General features: G+C 47.7%; 1 protein-coding gene across 1 annotated transcript; it reads right to left on the bottom strand.

Moving 5' to 3' along the window:
* Nucleotides 1–1050: 1050 nt before the first annotated feature.
* hnf4b (hepatic nuclear factor 4, beta) lies at nt 1051–10107 on the bottom strand. The gene is made up of 10 exons (XM_047042156.1): nt 9651–10107; nt 7946–8111; nt 6935–7029; nt 5289–5398; nt 4307–4462; nt 3960–4047; nt 3594–3746; nt 2704–2961; nt 2300–2428; nt 1051–1707 (listed from the first exon to the last, which is right to left on the bottom strand). Exons 1-10 carry the CDS (start codon nt 9772–9774, stop codon nt 1580–1582), a joined length of 1407 nt encoding a protein of 468 aa, XP_046898112.1. The 5' UTR covers nt 9775–10107; the 3' UTR covers nt 1051–1579.
* Nucleotides 10108–15272: the final 5165 nt, after the last annotated feature.

The following is a 15272-nucleotide window of genomic DNA, read 5'->3' as shown; positions in this document are numbered from 1 at the left end:
TGTCGTGTTAAACGTTGAACGTGATGAGTTTACAGGCTGGCACCGCCTATCAGGCGCTGTGATAGGCTCCTTAGTGAGGGGTACGTGTTTTACATCACCACAGCGACAGGCTCGACAGAACACAGGGGTTAACAACCCCTGTTAACAAGACCGTGTTTGGATTATAACCCCTGCTGTGGTAACAGTTGCCAGTGGCCTCCAGGAGATAGAGAGGGGATCTATTCCGCTATTCCTCACTCTATTTCTGTATCGTTTTGGTATTTGGGGTTTGAAAATAAACCAGAGGTGCACAGAGAGGGGGCGGGGGGGTCTTTCATTAGGGAACCCCCCTGCTGTTGCCCGGGGATCTGATGAGTCATAGTTGCTCCTCTGGGCCTCTCTCCTCTCAGCCCACTGACCGGGCCGCCATTGCCCATTAACTTCACTTCCACCCTCCAACCTGCAGCCCTGGGAGGAGAGAGGGACGAGAGAGGGACGAGAGAGGGACGAGAGAGGGACGAGAGAGGGACGAGAGAGGGACGAGGCCAAACACGGGGAGAGAGCGGCGTGAAGGTCTATACGGGTCAAGGCTTTTGGCATGCTAGCCCCATAACGCTTGTGCATTATGTAACACAGCAGCATGGTCTTTACAAAGGCATCACCGTTCCCAGACGAGGATCCGAACAGTTACTCTTTCACACAAAGTACAAAGCATTGCTTGTATATGATCAGAACTGTTCTTCATAAAGTTAATAAAGTTAACGACATTGTGACTTTGGAGAGGCTGACAGCGTTGTTGTTGGTCATTTTTAAGGGAGCTTGATCTGGCATGCACGAGAAGGACATTTTGATCATTGTGTGTCGACTGGCTCTGTGTTGAGACAGGTTTTGCACTCGAACAGTCTTTGAGTGCCCTCTGCTGGCTGATCTGATACTCTACACTAACACTCATTTAGTTTCAGTCTATACATGTGGCGTGTTATAATGTGATTTCATAATTAAACAGACCATTCACAATGTTTTAAGCATTATTTTATCTATTAATACATTCATTTTTTTCTTTTTGTTTGAACAGTTGTCATGTTTTACAAAACTGACACTTTGTTCATTTGACACACAACTCATAAAGATTAGTCACCATTGCTTTACATGGCTGTCAATTGTGAGTGAATGTTTAACATCAAAATACGTTCCTGAGCAAGGATTGAGAGCATGCATCACATTCTCTGTGTGCCTTGGACAAATGATGTGGATAAGAAGGGATCAGTTAGCAGGTTCAAAGTCCTTCTCGGGTTGGTAATGTCTATGGATCAGTCTCTACCTCTCTGTTCATAGGCTGAAGTCACCATGCGTGGGCAGTAGCAAGCACACAAGTAGCAAAGTAAGTTCATACAGTAAATGACACACATATACATATGTATGTACACGTGCAATGTCCGGTATGTGATTCATGTGTGCGTGTGTCTGCATTTGTGTGTGGGTGTGTTCGTGTATATGTGTGTGTGTGCGTATATGAGTGTGTGTATAAACTGGGTGTCCGTCCGTCCGTCTGTGTGTGGCTGCTCTCTGGCTGAGTTGCTCCGCTTGCTCGGTCTGGTTCTCAGAGGCAGGAGTGGACCGTTGCCATGGACATGCCATGGGCAGACTCCGTGGGCATGTCTACTCCCTCCCTGAGGCTGTACACCTCCGTGCCAGGCTGCGTGGGCACCAGGGGAACCATTGGCAGAGCTGTGGGACAGAGAGACGTGCAACAACGCTGGGGTTAGACGGCCGGAGAACGACTGACTTTCATGGCAACTGCTTTACGCTACACCCATGAAGTCATCTATGAGGGCGAGAAGGGACTGGCGGAGTAGATGGATACAGACACAAACATGGAGGTGGTAACGAGGGATATTATCGGCGTCCAGCAGGTGAGCTCCGAGTTGCAGGAGATGAGGACCAGGGCTGGGCTCGAGGGGTTCCTACAGAGCTGGGCCTGTATATGAGCCACTGTGGTTCAGCTACCGTGTTAGCCTAGGGACACTGTTCAGGAACTGTAAGCCGAGTCCTGTCGAATGGCTTGAAAGTAACGTCTGAGCTTACAGAGACCTGACTCCACACCACGCACAGGTTTGGGAGGAGAAATATCTGCCACATGCAGATTCTGCTGCCTGGTTACACGTTTCATCAGTTCATATCTGTGTCCCCATTTATTCATTAACCCATTAACTCAATAAAACGTGATTTGGGCATGGTCTTTGAACCAGTCAGTGTAAAATGCGTGTTAACGTGTCTTGGTGTCTAAATGTACAAAAGTGAATAATCTGCAGACACTCACATGTGGGAACAGGTAAGATGACGGAGGTGAAGTTGCTCGGCAACTCGGTGTGTATCCGTAGCATGTCTTGGCTCAGGGTGGGGGCTGGGGCCGGGGCAGGTGGGAACACCAGCGCATCAGGAGGAGAGCCTGCAGAGCGAGGCAGGGGAAAAGATACTGAACATGCTCAACATGGTCCTCGACGTCTCACTGTACAGACACCATACCCATCCCAGGCCTGATACTCATCCTAGATCACCACGCCACTCTCATTACAATGAGCAGCACGCCAAAACTCATGCTTGGGCCTGTTTCAATGGCTTCCCTGATCACCTCAGGATCCACTGGCCTCAATGTTGGCCGACCACAATGCCACAGCCCAGTATCCAAGTAGTAGAGTTAAAGAGAAGGCAAGAGGGTCTTACCTGTATGAGAGCCATGCCCCACGACCGCGCCCTCCCCCAGCAGCATCTCCTGCAGCAGGCTGTCCACCCTGGCCTCCCCCAGGAGTCGGGCCAGCTGCAGAGTCTCCACCATGTGCCAGGCCACGCTCTGCAGGGGGGGCAGCATGAGGAGCAGCTCCCCGAAGCGCCCCCTCTGTTCACAGGTGGCCTCGTCCAGGAGCACCTGCACCTGGAAACGCAGCTGACGCACTGCCTGGGGGCTTTCCAGCCCCGGGCAGTCTGGCATACACACACACACACACACACACACACACACAGACAGACAGAGACACAAGCACACACTTTATTGATTCACAAACAAATAAATGAATAGAAGCTACAGAAGCATTATTAGCACAACGGGTTGGTTCGAAGTTAAAGATCTGGGTCGTTGGGGGACAGTACTGGGAGCAGATGTGTTTATGTCTGTCTCAGACTAACTGTCTCAGACAGGGTGGACTGTTACTTTGCTAGTCATGCCAGTTTGTCTCCTGGCCCTCTGGTCTGACCCTGGCGCTATAATCACTGGCCATAAAGCCCAGCAGCCGGCCAGCCGGCCAACAAGCCAGCCAGCCACCTCAACCTGCTAGCCAGCCAGCCAGTCAGACTGGGTTCCAGCCTGCCTAGACCACTAATATGAATAGCTTTCCCAGGAGCACGGTAAAACCCCACCGCCTAAACAAACCAGTAGGTGCCAAGAACAAAGAGTGGGAGAGTCCCCTTGAGAGAGCAACCAACATTTCAAAAGGTTCCTGGCAAACTCTTCTCCCTTGTCTGAGAGAGAGAGAGAGAGAGAGAGAGAGAGAGAGAGAGAGAGAGAGAAAGGAGTCAGGGAGGAGGGCCGACCTCCAGTGAACTGCGGACCAACCGACCTGGGGCGAAGAACACGATGGTTCTGAGGCAGGCGAACTCGCTGTCTGTGATGTTGAGCTCTCGAAGAGGCCTGACCAACTCCTCCAGGATGCGCGCTGCTACTCTGGAAATTTCCACCTCCGGACTGTTCACCGGAATCACAAAGTCATTACCTGAGGAGAAGACACACGGAGTGCCATCAAGTCATACGGAATAAAAGTACTTCCTAAAGAATGTTTTACTTGATGTTCATCATTTACTATAAGTGTGACAGATGCATCCCAGTTAAAGTGAGTCCAGTCCATCAGGCTGAAAAGGGGGTAAGCACTGTGTTCCTATGGAAAGGTCCTTGAACGGGGAAGTGATTTCTGTCTCGGGGGCCTCACCTAGGAGGATGATGTCATCGTAGGCCAGGGAGCGTCGAGCTACCCCCAGGATGAGGTGTTCTGCAGAGTGTGCTCGCAACAGAGCTACCTGCACACAGACACAGCAGGGACAACCAGGCTACAAAGACTGCTGCTTCAGCAGGATCACAAAGCATGCTAAGAAGTGGACCACAAACAACACGGCGACAGCTGAAAAGGCCACCATCTACTGATCTACCTGTTCACGCCAAACACTGTATCCTAGCAACAGAACAATCCTTGAGTAACTCAGCTGTCTGCAGCCACATAGCAGGATGCCACTCAGGGCTAGTAAGACCGAGCGTCAAAGCTCTGTTGCTCGTCCGTACCCTGTCGTCCATGGGGAGGCTGCAGAAGTCGGGGATGCGCTTCGCCCACTCCACCAGCAGGAGGAGCTGCTGCTTCATGGACTCACACACGTCCCCCACCTGGGCCATCTTCTTGGTGTTGATGTCACAGCTCATAGGTGAGGTCAGGGCTGAGAACTGAGAGTGGCACACCGTAATGAGAGGCTGTACTGTGGCCGGAGGTGTGGCTGTAATGTGGGAATGAACAGAGATGGATAGGGGAGGTGGTAGTGGAGGTGCTGGTGTAGGGGGGGGGGGCGGGGGGGTGGGGGGGAGTGTGAGGTGAGGGCAGCTGTGACAGTCGTGAAGGGCAGAGCAGGCAGAGGCAAGTCGGGGGAAAGTATTGCACTGTAACAAGAGACATTCCTAATCATTAAGAGAGAGAGAGTGCCTGGGAGATGAGAAATGGAGGTCTCTCTCTCTCTTTGTCTCTCTTTCTGTCCATAATGCTGCTGAAAGTTGATTACAGCCCTGAGGTACTCTCACTGCCTATTTTTAGAGAGATACCGACGTCTTACCAATGGAAAACAGACCGGTCTCATTTTGTGGCTCATTTGTCAATCATCCAATTAATTTCAGCACATTCCTTTCACATGCAAAAAGAAGATATCTGGTTGTTATTATGCATTTGAAGCCAATTGAACACTGGCACACAATCCCAGCCCCGGCACCGCAATTAACTAGGCTGTGATCAGATGGAGGGAGTCTCTCTGGGCAATTTTGCAATTTCAAAGAAGTAACTGAATCCAGGCAGCCGCTCCAATCTCCAGGGAGGGGTAATGGCCGTCTGTCTAAAGTGCAGCCTGTATCCTCGAATCCATCTCTGGCCTTTATCTGAGCACTTCTCAGAAGTAGATAAGGGAGTGCTCTCTGAGCTGGATGGGAAACAAGGGCCCGGGCAGCACTTTGAGGCCGTGTAACGAGAATGTGGGAGAAGAGGAGGTTTTTGGTGGCTGGGGGGTACCTGGTGGCCACAGGCAGCCTCGGCCTGCAGCAGCATGCTGATGGACAGGGTGCCCCCCCCCTGCCCCTCGACCCTGCGGCTGCTGATGCGGTCGCGCTCGTTCTGAACAGCTGGAGGGGGGGGAGGAAGAGAGAGAGAGAGAGAGAGAGAGAGAGAGAGAGAGAGAGAGAGAGAGAGAGAGAGAGAGAGAGAGAGAGAGAGAGAGGGGTTATGGGGAGGTGTCAGGAAAGTCTACGGAAGAACAAGCTGACATGTATGATATATTTATCTGTATATGTATGTGTGGATATACATGGCAACAATCATTAAACATTGCCGGGACTTGCACCCGTAAACATGTTTCGCAAATGCTGTCTCATTTCTCTCATTATAAGGAAAAGAACTGTCCTCTCTCAACCAGATGTGAGAAGAGAATTCCAACCTTTTTGTTCAATCCCTCCTAATTCACTCTCTCACTCTTCCTCTTAACGGTTACCTGTACTACATACTGTACATCAAGCATCTCCAAAACCAACATTCCAGAACCTACTGTGATACATTGTAAGGCAAAGGAGTGTGTGTTTGTACATCATGTGGATTGTGTCCAGCAGAGCACCCTGTCTCAAAGTGACCCAGGCTTTTTCAGTGCCATTAGAGAGAGAGCAGGCGGCCTGGATGACCTCAGCCTGATTCCAGTCTGCCCCCACAAAGTCAGACAACAAGCCCCAGTCTCCAAGCAATCAGTCATCACTGCTGTCCTCTCAGTGGCCAATCAGAAGCCTATTAATCAAACTGGAGCAGGAGAGAGAGACAGAGAGAAAGAGAGAGAGAGAGAGAGAGAGAGAGAGAGAGAGAGAGAGAGAGAGAGAGAGAGAGAGAGAGAGAGAGGCGCTGCGTGGCTCGGTGTGATGATGTCACAAATGAGTTCTCTATGGAACATCAGTTAGCTGATAGATTGGACTTGGCTCAAGACAGTTGGTTGGGGGATGTAAAAATAATAGCTGATTAAGAGTGGTCTGTTCGAGTGAGATGCAATTTGTTACCCTTCCTTTTATAGAAAATGCAAGAGCATTTGACATCAAAGTCTTTGCAGTTAGGGCTGATTCCATTTTGCTGTTGCGTCACATTCCCCTAGATTTCTTTAGGGGTGGGGGGGGGGGGCGGAGCGTGTCTCTCTTGAAAAGGGCAGAGGAAATATGTTCCCATACTCCACCATGTTAATTATTCATGTGAGCAGGCCCTACACGGCTCCTGTAGACTGAGCTCTCTCTCCTGGTTATCTATGGCAGCCAGAGGGAGATAAGCCCGACAGAGCAAACACTCACTCAAGTCCTTATTTCTCAAGAGAGACGTGTGGATCTTGTTGGCCATACGTTGTGGTGTACATACGGGCCACCTCTCCCAGAACCGCGTAACCCCTCCATTGACAGGCCCTCTGTCCTGCCAAGCCCAATACCCACTCCCTCAGCCCAGGACGTTTTGTACCACTTGGGTAAATATTGTGATTTGTCAACTTGTGCATGTACCAATGTGTGTGGGTTGTTATGGTGTGGCATCATCGATGTGTGTCAGTCGTTGATGCCAACGATGACAGCATCGATCCTAAGGGTCGTACGTTGAGGTGCACGTCATGAAGTGTAATAGGACAGCGACGGCAGGTATCCCACCTTCCTTCCTCATGCCGGCTCTGAAACACTTCCGCAGTCTGCAGTAACGACACTGGTTTCTCTTGTCTTTGTCCACCACACACTGCCTGCTGAACCTGACAAATCAAAAACAATGCACACACCAACTCAGACAGTGAAAGACAGGACATAGTTATAGGACGTGATGACAATCATACACTCGGGGACCAGGTGACTGTGACGGCTTCTGATCAGTCACTGTGGATTACAGTGAGCGGCGAGACGTGTATGAACAAGCCCCAGTTACACTGAAAGAACACATTTTGTGGTCCTGTCACCTGCAAAATGAAAACTCCTATAGTCCATATACTGTGGATGGGCTGGGGCTACTTCTCACATGAGGGAGAGAAAGCCAACAGCTATATCTCACCATTGACTCTGCATCCTTAGTCATTATATTTAGGTTATTGCCTCCTTGCCTGGACAGATCCCAAAGACAGTGGCCCTGAAGTGAGTTTTCTATTCTTAGATCCTTTGCTACTTCCATCCATACATCTCACTTGACAATAGGTGACAACCTTACCACCATTCAGCCTCGGCGATTGATTGAACACCTTGAAAGAAACAACTTCTCAGTCAGAGTGTCGGTGGTGTTATGTGACATACCCATGCTTTATCAAAAGGCAGGCTCGATTCAACAACAAACGAGCACGGTACACATAATAAGTTCTTCCTGTTCTCCGCCGCTGGTGGAAGGAGTCCTGCTGAGGACGCTGTGGCACTGCACAGCAGGTAAGACTGAAAGCCAGGCCAGACAGGCTGAGTTGGTGGGTCAGGTGGCTGAGCGGTTAGGGAATCGGGTTAGTAACCAGAAGGTTGCGGGATCGATACCCGGCCGTGTCAAATGACGTTGTGTGTGCAAGGCACTTCACCCCACGTGCCTTGGGGGGAATGTCCCTGTACTTACTGTATGTCGCTCTGGATAAGAGCGTCTGCTAAATTACTAAATGTAAATGTCATGTAAAAATGTCTGCCTGCGTTAATGTGGCTCACCTGCAGGTGTAGGCGTGGTTCTTGCGCACGCTCCTCCTGAAGAAGCCCTTGCAGCCGTCGCAGCTGGAAGCGCCGTAGTGCTTCCCCGTGGCCCTGTCCGCGCAGATGGAACACAAGCTCCCGTGGCTGTGGCTCGGCTGAGGGGACGGCTCCGGCTGCAGCGGCTCTGTCGTTCACAACACAACAGAGATGTGACGTTGAGTGTTTTTTGAGGGGCCGCACGCGCCGTTGCTTTCGCTCTCTCCCCGAAAACTTGGAAACAGAGACACGTCAGGCGGCGTGTTCGTCATCTCCGCCTTGGGCTAACATTAGACGGTTTGGAGATGTGGCCTTGCAGGGGGGCGCTGGTACTTTGTAGCGAGCGGCCTCCCATTGTTTCTCACCGGTGATGAATAAATAAACATGTGTGAGGCGGCGCTAACAAGCCCCAACAGCACTGTGTCTGAGTATGATCGCTCAGCCGAGAGACTGGCATCGCAGCGTGGCAGCTTGCAGATAAGCACCAGTTCACAGCCAATCATTAATCACCCCAATCATCAGCTAAGGGCTTTAATGAAACCTGCTCCAACTCTGTGAAGAAGAAGAATAACCTTGTTCACACACAGACACCCCTTCCCTCAGACAAAAACGTGTTGATTGTGAGCCGTGGCCAAAGGAATAATCAGGGGGTGTTGTTTGACAAGCCTGGTGAAGGGGGGAGGGGGGGGGGGGGGGTGATGGTGCTCACAGGCAGAGATATCACAGCTCTGAGGCCACTGCCTGCCAGGCTCATTGGCCTCTGAGGAGCACTGCTGCTTATTACTGAGAGGAACAGGAAACTCCCCATTCAATTAAAGCAGTTACAGGTCAGTGGCAAGCCAAAGTCCACCACCGCTCTCTGGCTAATTTTACACTAGGAACTACGCTTTAATTCAATCTCCCTCGGTGTTGCTCTAAATTGTGTCCTGTCAGTATTCGATCGCTGCAGGATTGTCTCTCTTAAAACCACTGACCGTCAAATGCACTCTGGTGGCGTAGTGATCCGGCTCTAGCATGGACAATGCCCTGCGGCTGTAATGTATGTAAATTACACACTTAGAGTAGGGAGCCGAGGCAGCCAGGGATTACAATTGAACATGGAGAATGCTTTCTGTGGTCAAAGATCAGTGAGATTAAATTAAGAGATTAGACTACATCTGCCGCACAGTTATCTGTGGAGAAGTGAAAAGCATCTTCTTTCAAAGTACTGTTGAAAAAGGAGCTGCTTTGGCAGAACAGACTCTTAATGATAATGACGAAAATATGATTAGAGGAGAGGTAAGTGGAGGAAGATGGAGGTCTTTAGAAATCTCCAGCCACTCTCTCTGCGTAACAACTGCATCTGCAACCTTTTGTGGGCCGGTGCTATTGCAAAGACATCAGTCCACAGCATCTTTGTACTCGTGCCATGAGAAAATGACCTTACAAATTCCTATCTGTGTGAGAAAAATCAAACCACTGGACCACACAGGCCCTGTGAACTTCCATAGAAGTCTGACCTTCAGTGACTAAGACATTAAGAAATACTTTGACATTTCACAGAAAGTTAAACGACGTGTTCATTCGTCATAAACAAGGGGTATTCTGTAATGTGTGGGTCATGTTTTTAGGCGATCCTCTGGAAAAAACCTGCGTTTGGGCCTTGTAGTCCACCAGAGAGTAACCCAGTAGGAGGAGGGGACCGTACCTGCCATAGCGCTCTCTACGGGGAACACCCTCAGGTTGTCAAACTCCAGCAGGGTGTAGGAGGGGTCCAGGCTAGGGCTGTAGTCTGAGGAGTCCAGGTCCAACACGGTCCCAGTCATCTTCATGGTGGAAACAGTCTGTCAGCAAGCCTGAACAGGCCTAGACGCCGAGGAAACAGAGGGTGTCTTCCTGCTTGTCCAGAGAATCAATGTGCTCTCACTCATTGCGTAACAGACCCCCCTGTTACCGCTCCAGTCTTTTTCCTCCTTTTACTTCAGGTCTTTTTGCTCTGTGTTCAGTTCTGTGTCATTTAGAGTCCTGCTTTTCTCATCCCATCATCTGGTACCATGTTGTTTCCCTGATTGAACAATGTTGTATCCTTCGGTAAGTATTGGACTAGTTATTCCAGATCAAGGTGACAGAGTCTAACTGTTCAGAACAGTCAGAGTAAAAGAGAGACAGAGATTTGGCCCACTGTCTGTTTGCTAGCCTCTTATCAGACTCTGGCATATAGAGGGGGGAGGGTGTGCAAGCAGGTAAACACGAATCACTGCGAAGAACAAAAACAGCATACACAGTCATGTAGGCAGATCAGTCATTATGGCGCAAACTAACTTTATCACCTCCACGATGACTAAACAAGGAAACACAAAACCCCAAAGTGTGACCAAAGGTTGCGGTTATTGCCTTTTGTTGAAGGCTTCTTGGGCAATGCCTCGTTTTTCTTTTCACCACCACTGATAAATACTTGATGTGGTCTAACCGAATGGTGGACTGGACACAACTGGTACAGTAGCCTTTACAGTAGCAGTGCTATGACATGCTCCACCACTGGGGGCAGGGATAGACAGCTCTATGTTTCGTTAGTCCCACCAGCCTCTGTGGCCTTCCTAAGTGTGTATCTGTTTGATAATGGAGAGGGGCCTGTTTGTTCACCTTTGGCCGCGTGGGGAGCGTGCCATCAGCTGGTTTGAGGTATCGATCAGAGACAGAGTGATAAGAGGAGTTTGTAAATAAAACGATACCCCAGGCCCCTATAATACACATAGCACTCCCATTGAAGGTCTACTTGCTCTACAGTCAATTATAAGAGTATATAAACAAAGCTCACACATGTTCTGGGTGGATACCATGCTACTGAATACTGGTATTTTGTGTGAACATTGTCAGGGGAAAAGGAGCTCTCATTTGAGTGTTAAAGTCTGGAACAAAGCAGTGGCCGGTAAAGTCCTTCATCTATTTTTCATCCAAAAACGGAAAGACATCTCATATTAAAGTCCTTCACGTTTAAGAGGCAAAATTCCCAGACATCTATAAAATTGGATGTCTGGGTTGAGAGAGAATAAAGGATTTCAGAGCCAAATCTCCAAATAGCGAATGCTTTGAGTGAAAGCAATCAATATGTGATACATATGATAACATATTATAATAACATTGGTCAAACTGAGTTTGCAAATGTTATCATAACCCTCAGTCTGGTCTGTGACTGCACACTGATGGCAACACTAATCTGTATGTTTTACTGGAGTCACGTGACGTCACCTTCAGATACCTATCTTTGAAAGTATGTAAATACTTATGCTTTTCTATTTTAGTAGTTTACATGACCAAAAGGCAAAGATTAGTGTCATTTTCTGGACCTTGATCCGTGCGCCACTGTGAATAGGGAAAGAAAGGAGGAAAGAGTGAACGACACAGCGCGAGAGAGGCGAACGTGGCCATATGATTTTTACAAATTATAACAAATTATGTGTCAGACCTCATATGAGCTTTTCCAGCGGCCATATCCATCATGCTTTGGTGTAATGGGATTTCCTGGGTGAGCAGCACTCCTTCCTTGAATGTCAGGCCAGGCTGCAGGTCAGACCTCCCCTGGCTAAGGCGCTTGCGTTCAGCCTTTGTTTAGGTGATTGATAGCTCATAAAAACCTGTCAGTCAGATGAAGAGCATGACTGCCGGACGGGCCTCTGAGTCCTCATCGGGAAGAGATTAAAAATGACCGTTAGATTTTGATTGTGTCGCTTTTTTATCAAGTGCCGTGCGCACTGCAGTCTTATTACTTCAAACGTGTTTCTGTCACTTTAGCATTCGTACTGCAACTGTAACACAGAATACACTGCAAAGCATATTGTAACAATTAATTCAAATAAGTATGAGTTCTGTTGCATTTAACATACATCAACGTATTTTTTGAGAACTTGTTATTTACTTAAAACCATTTAATTAAAGTCCAAATTTAAATCAAGGACCGTCAGATTGTGTGAAACATACCTTATTCTAAGTGTCCATTAGGGGGAGACAGAGTACAGAGTATGAGTGCAGATTGGATCATGTTCAGTCCAGGCAGACAGACATGCCACGGTGAGACTCAGAGGCCAACAGAGTTACAGTGTGGCAAGCCAACATACTTTCTACAAGACATAGTATAGAGCTAGCGTTTCTATAGGGGACATTTTTATGAACAAATGGATCAATGCAACATACCTGCAGTGTATTATGAGCTGATGGAAGAGGAATTAGGCATTTGTTACAGTGTCATAGCCTGTCTGTCTGAAGAGGACTCTGACTGCAGTATTTGTCGTCTTTGTAGCTGCAGAGGATAAAGTGTGGAGTGAAGCAGAATCGGCCTTGGCTGCAACTCAGCAGTCCCCCTCTCGACCGTAATGCAGGTTGGGCTATTAACCTAACATAAATAAATAACACGAGCGGCACCTCTGACTGAGTAGCAGCTGGATACTTTAAGAGGTGCATTTCTAATTTCCTTGTCAAGTTGAGTCAAATAATAATAACTCTTGATCTGAATCATTTGCTTGGCCGGGTGTCTCTGATCTGTGCACACACACACGCACACACACGCAGGCACACACACACACACACACGCAACACAGGCACACACACGCACCCACAGAAAAACAGAGTTGAATACCATAGCATCAAATAATTGAGAGGGCCCCAGTAAGTCCCAAGGAGCGGATAGGGTCAGACTTAGATAGCTCACCTCTAGAGAGGAGTTTATATCAATCAGAGTACAGTGAGTCACCAGACCTTCCAAACAGAATAACTGATTATCCCTGACCTCCCATTAGGAATTCTTTTTTGCCATCTGAAGGACTGTAACAAGGTAAAAATTCACAGGGTGCATTCAAACTTGTTACAGTACGTATAACATGTACTGTAAACCCAGTTGTATTCACTGGACTGCGCTCAGATGTGCAGGTAAAGACGGATCTATCAGTGTCTGCTCTCTGACTGCCTCCCAGTCTCACCCTCTCTCTCATGAATAACTAATGTTATTCCCCAACTACAATGGAAGCATTCCCGTGTATCACAGAGGTTATAGCTACCATGGGAGTGCAGAATGTCAGAGATATGGATAGGCCTACATTCTCAAGAGTGATTTCAATAAACAGAGTGAAATCTATAAATCGCTACTAAAAACATTGTACAAATATCTGCCCTTTAATTTTTAAAAAGAGGACTGCTCTCCCAGTATCTTCAACAGAGTTGAGATCCTGGTGTTGTTGAATCTGAGCATACTGATAAGATCCCAACACCATGCAGAAATACCTCAAGAGACCATAGCATGTTCCTCATTAGAACAAATATATAAAAGAACAGTCTTTGTGGTCCAAAAAAGGGGGGTAAAAATAAAAAGCGGCAAAAATTGGTTATAAAAGCATGGCAGGCATATGATTTAGTGGGGCAATAAAGCATGGAAAGGTGGCCATTCATCATAGTGGCTAGCTCACGCGGAGAGGGGCTGTCACAGACACAGCCAAGTCCGGGAGGCGGTTCCGAGAGAGCCTCCAATTGCCCCCAAAACCTGCCTGACCCGATGGCTCTTCCAGTCGGATACAGAGGGACGCTAGGTGGAAGTGGAGGGTACTTAGTCCTCGGAACTGTCCATCATCGATATGGCACGTACGAGAGAAGATGGGCGCATGGTACACATTGCTTGCTGTAAAGCACTACACTTGCAATGTGCACCGTGGTCCTGATATTGTTCATTGTGCAGAACTGAAGAAGCCTTCTGGTGGCAGTGTTTACCACACTGCACCACTTCTTGCTGTCAATAAGGCTGTAGAGTGTTGGCTAGTCTTTGAGAAAATAGCATAAACGGCAAAGACTTTGAATAAGACATGGGTGCATTGTGTGCATGTGCGAAATGTACTACAATAGGTTGTAGATGGGCCTAAATCTCTGCTAGGTAATCCAGCTAATAAAACTGGTCTAATATTATAAAATATAGGGGTCACATATACGACAGTCATATTGAAGGTAGAAAGTTACCTTTGTACACATTCTTTAAAGGATGAATTGACGGAGGCAAAATTGAGTTTCAATCATTTGACATTCCCATTTAATTAATAAACATATTAAATCACAACCTCTCAATATATCCCTGTGCTCTCAGGCTCAGTAAACATTCAACTAAGATTAATTTGTCTTTCGAAAATACATCTATTTTAAGATCAAGACTTGCAAATCAGATTGCTGAAATGCTTCCCCATTATTGCTCGGCACTTTCACTTGATGTAGTTGACCATGCCAGAAAGACCAAGCCTGCAGCATGCCCAAATCACTCCCCAATCACCAATCTGCTCACAGATTTGTCTGGGTCCCAGGCTATCATCTGCTAGAACATTTGTTTCCCAATCCTGACATAATCGACAATCAGCTGCAGTATTCTTCTTCTTTCTGTTCAGTTACAGTAGCAATGTTAATGTGTTGTCCCAGAGATAGAGGATGGGGTTTTCTATACAGTGATGGGATGCACATTTTTCTTTTTTTTTCTTATTTTCAGCCATCCCTTTATCTGGCATTTGTTCCATTTATTTAGCTCATGTTTTTGCAATGCCCCTGTTCCATTCTGTACTAGGTCTGCTGTAAATACAACAAATAGATTATTTGCTGTACTGTAAGAGGCTTGTTTCAGGACAGAGGAAGCGAATTCATCCGGTATACTGTAAATCAGTTGTTCCCCCAGAGCCGCCCACTTGTGCCAACTGTTCACTCATGTTGACTAGGTCTGCTAGGGTGATCACACCCATATGTAATATTTTAAAGTTGCAGGGTCACGGTGTCACAGACATATGCTAAAATGGGTCCACCGTTCATTAAGTCTTATAAACCCGAGTTCACTCCATGAGGGCGGAACCGAGCTCTGCCAGCACAAGGTCACGACCATTTCCAGTGGAGAGTCTTCCACTACTCTCTCTGTCGGAAGTGGTAAAATCCATCTGTCTGCGGTCTTTATTACGCTTTCATGTGCCACTCAGCCTGGTGGGGCCATTTTCTTTTGTCGTGCCCACAGGAAATCCAACATCCTCAACACTGTTGTTCAGACTCATCCTGTGCCGACATCATTCAGAAACGTCCTGTCCTCTTTTACAGCGAGTCTCCAGTATGTATGCACAAGTACTTTATTGGGGGGGAAATGTGGTTTGAATGAACTCATCTCACTTTAAGTTTACTGAGTCTTTCCTGTGAAAATGTGCAACACCTTTGAGGGAGTTGAATGTGTCCACAACTGCTAATAAAAGAGAAAACACATGCAGGCTTCTCTGAAGAATGATAAAACTCCCTCAGCCCAAGGTCCTCTGTGACCCAGCTTTTAATTAAA

This window comes from Hypomesus transpacificus, chromosome 19 (assembly GCF_021917145.1).
Source record: "Hypomesus transpacificus isolate Combined female chromosome 19, fHypTra1, whole genome shotgun sequence".
Lineage (NCBI taxonomy): Eukaryota > Metazoa > Chordata > Actinopteri > Osmeriformes > Osmeridae > Hypomesus > Hypomesus transpacificus.
The sequence above is the reverse complement of the archived record's forward strand: the minus strand, read 5'-3'. Positions and strand labels throughout refer to the sequence as shown.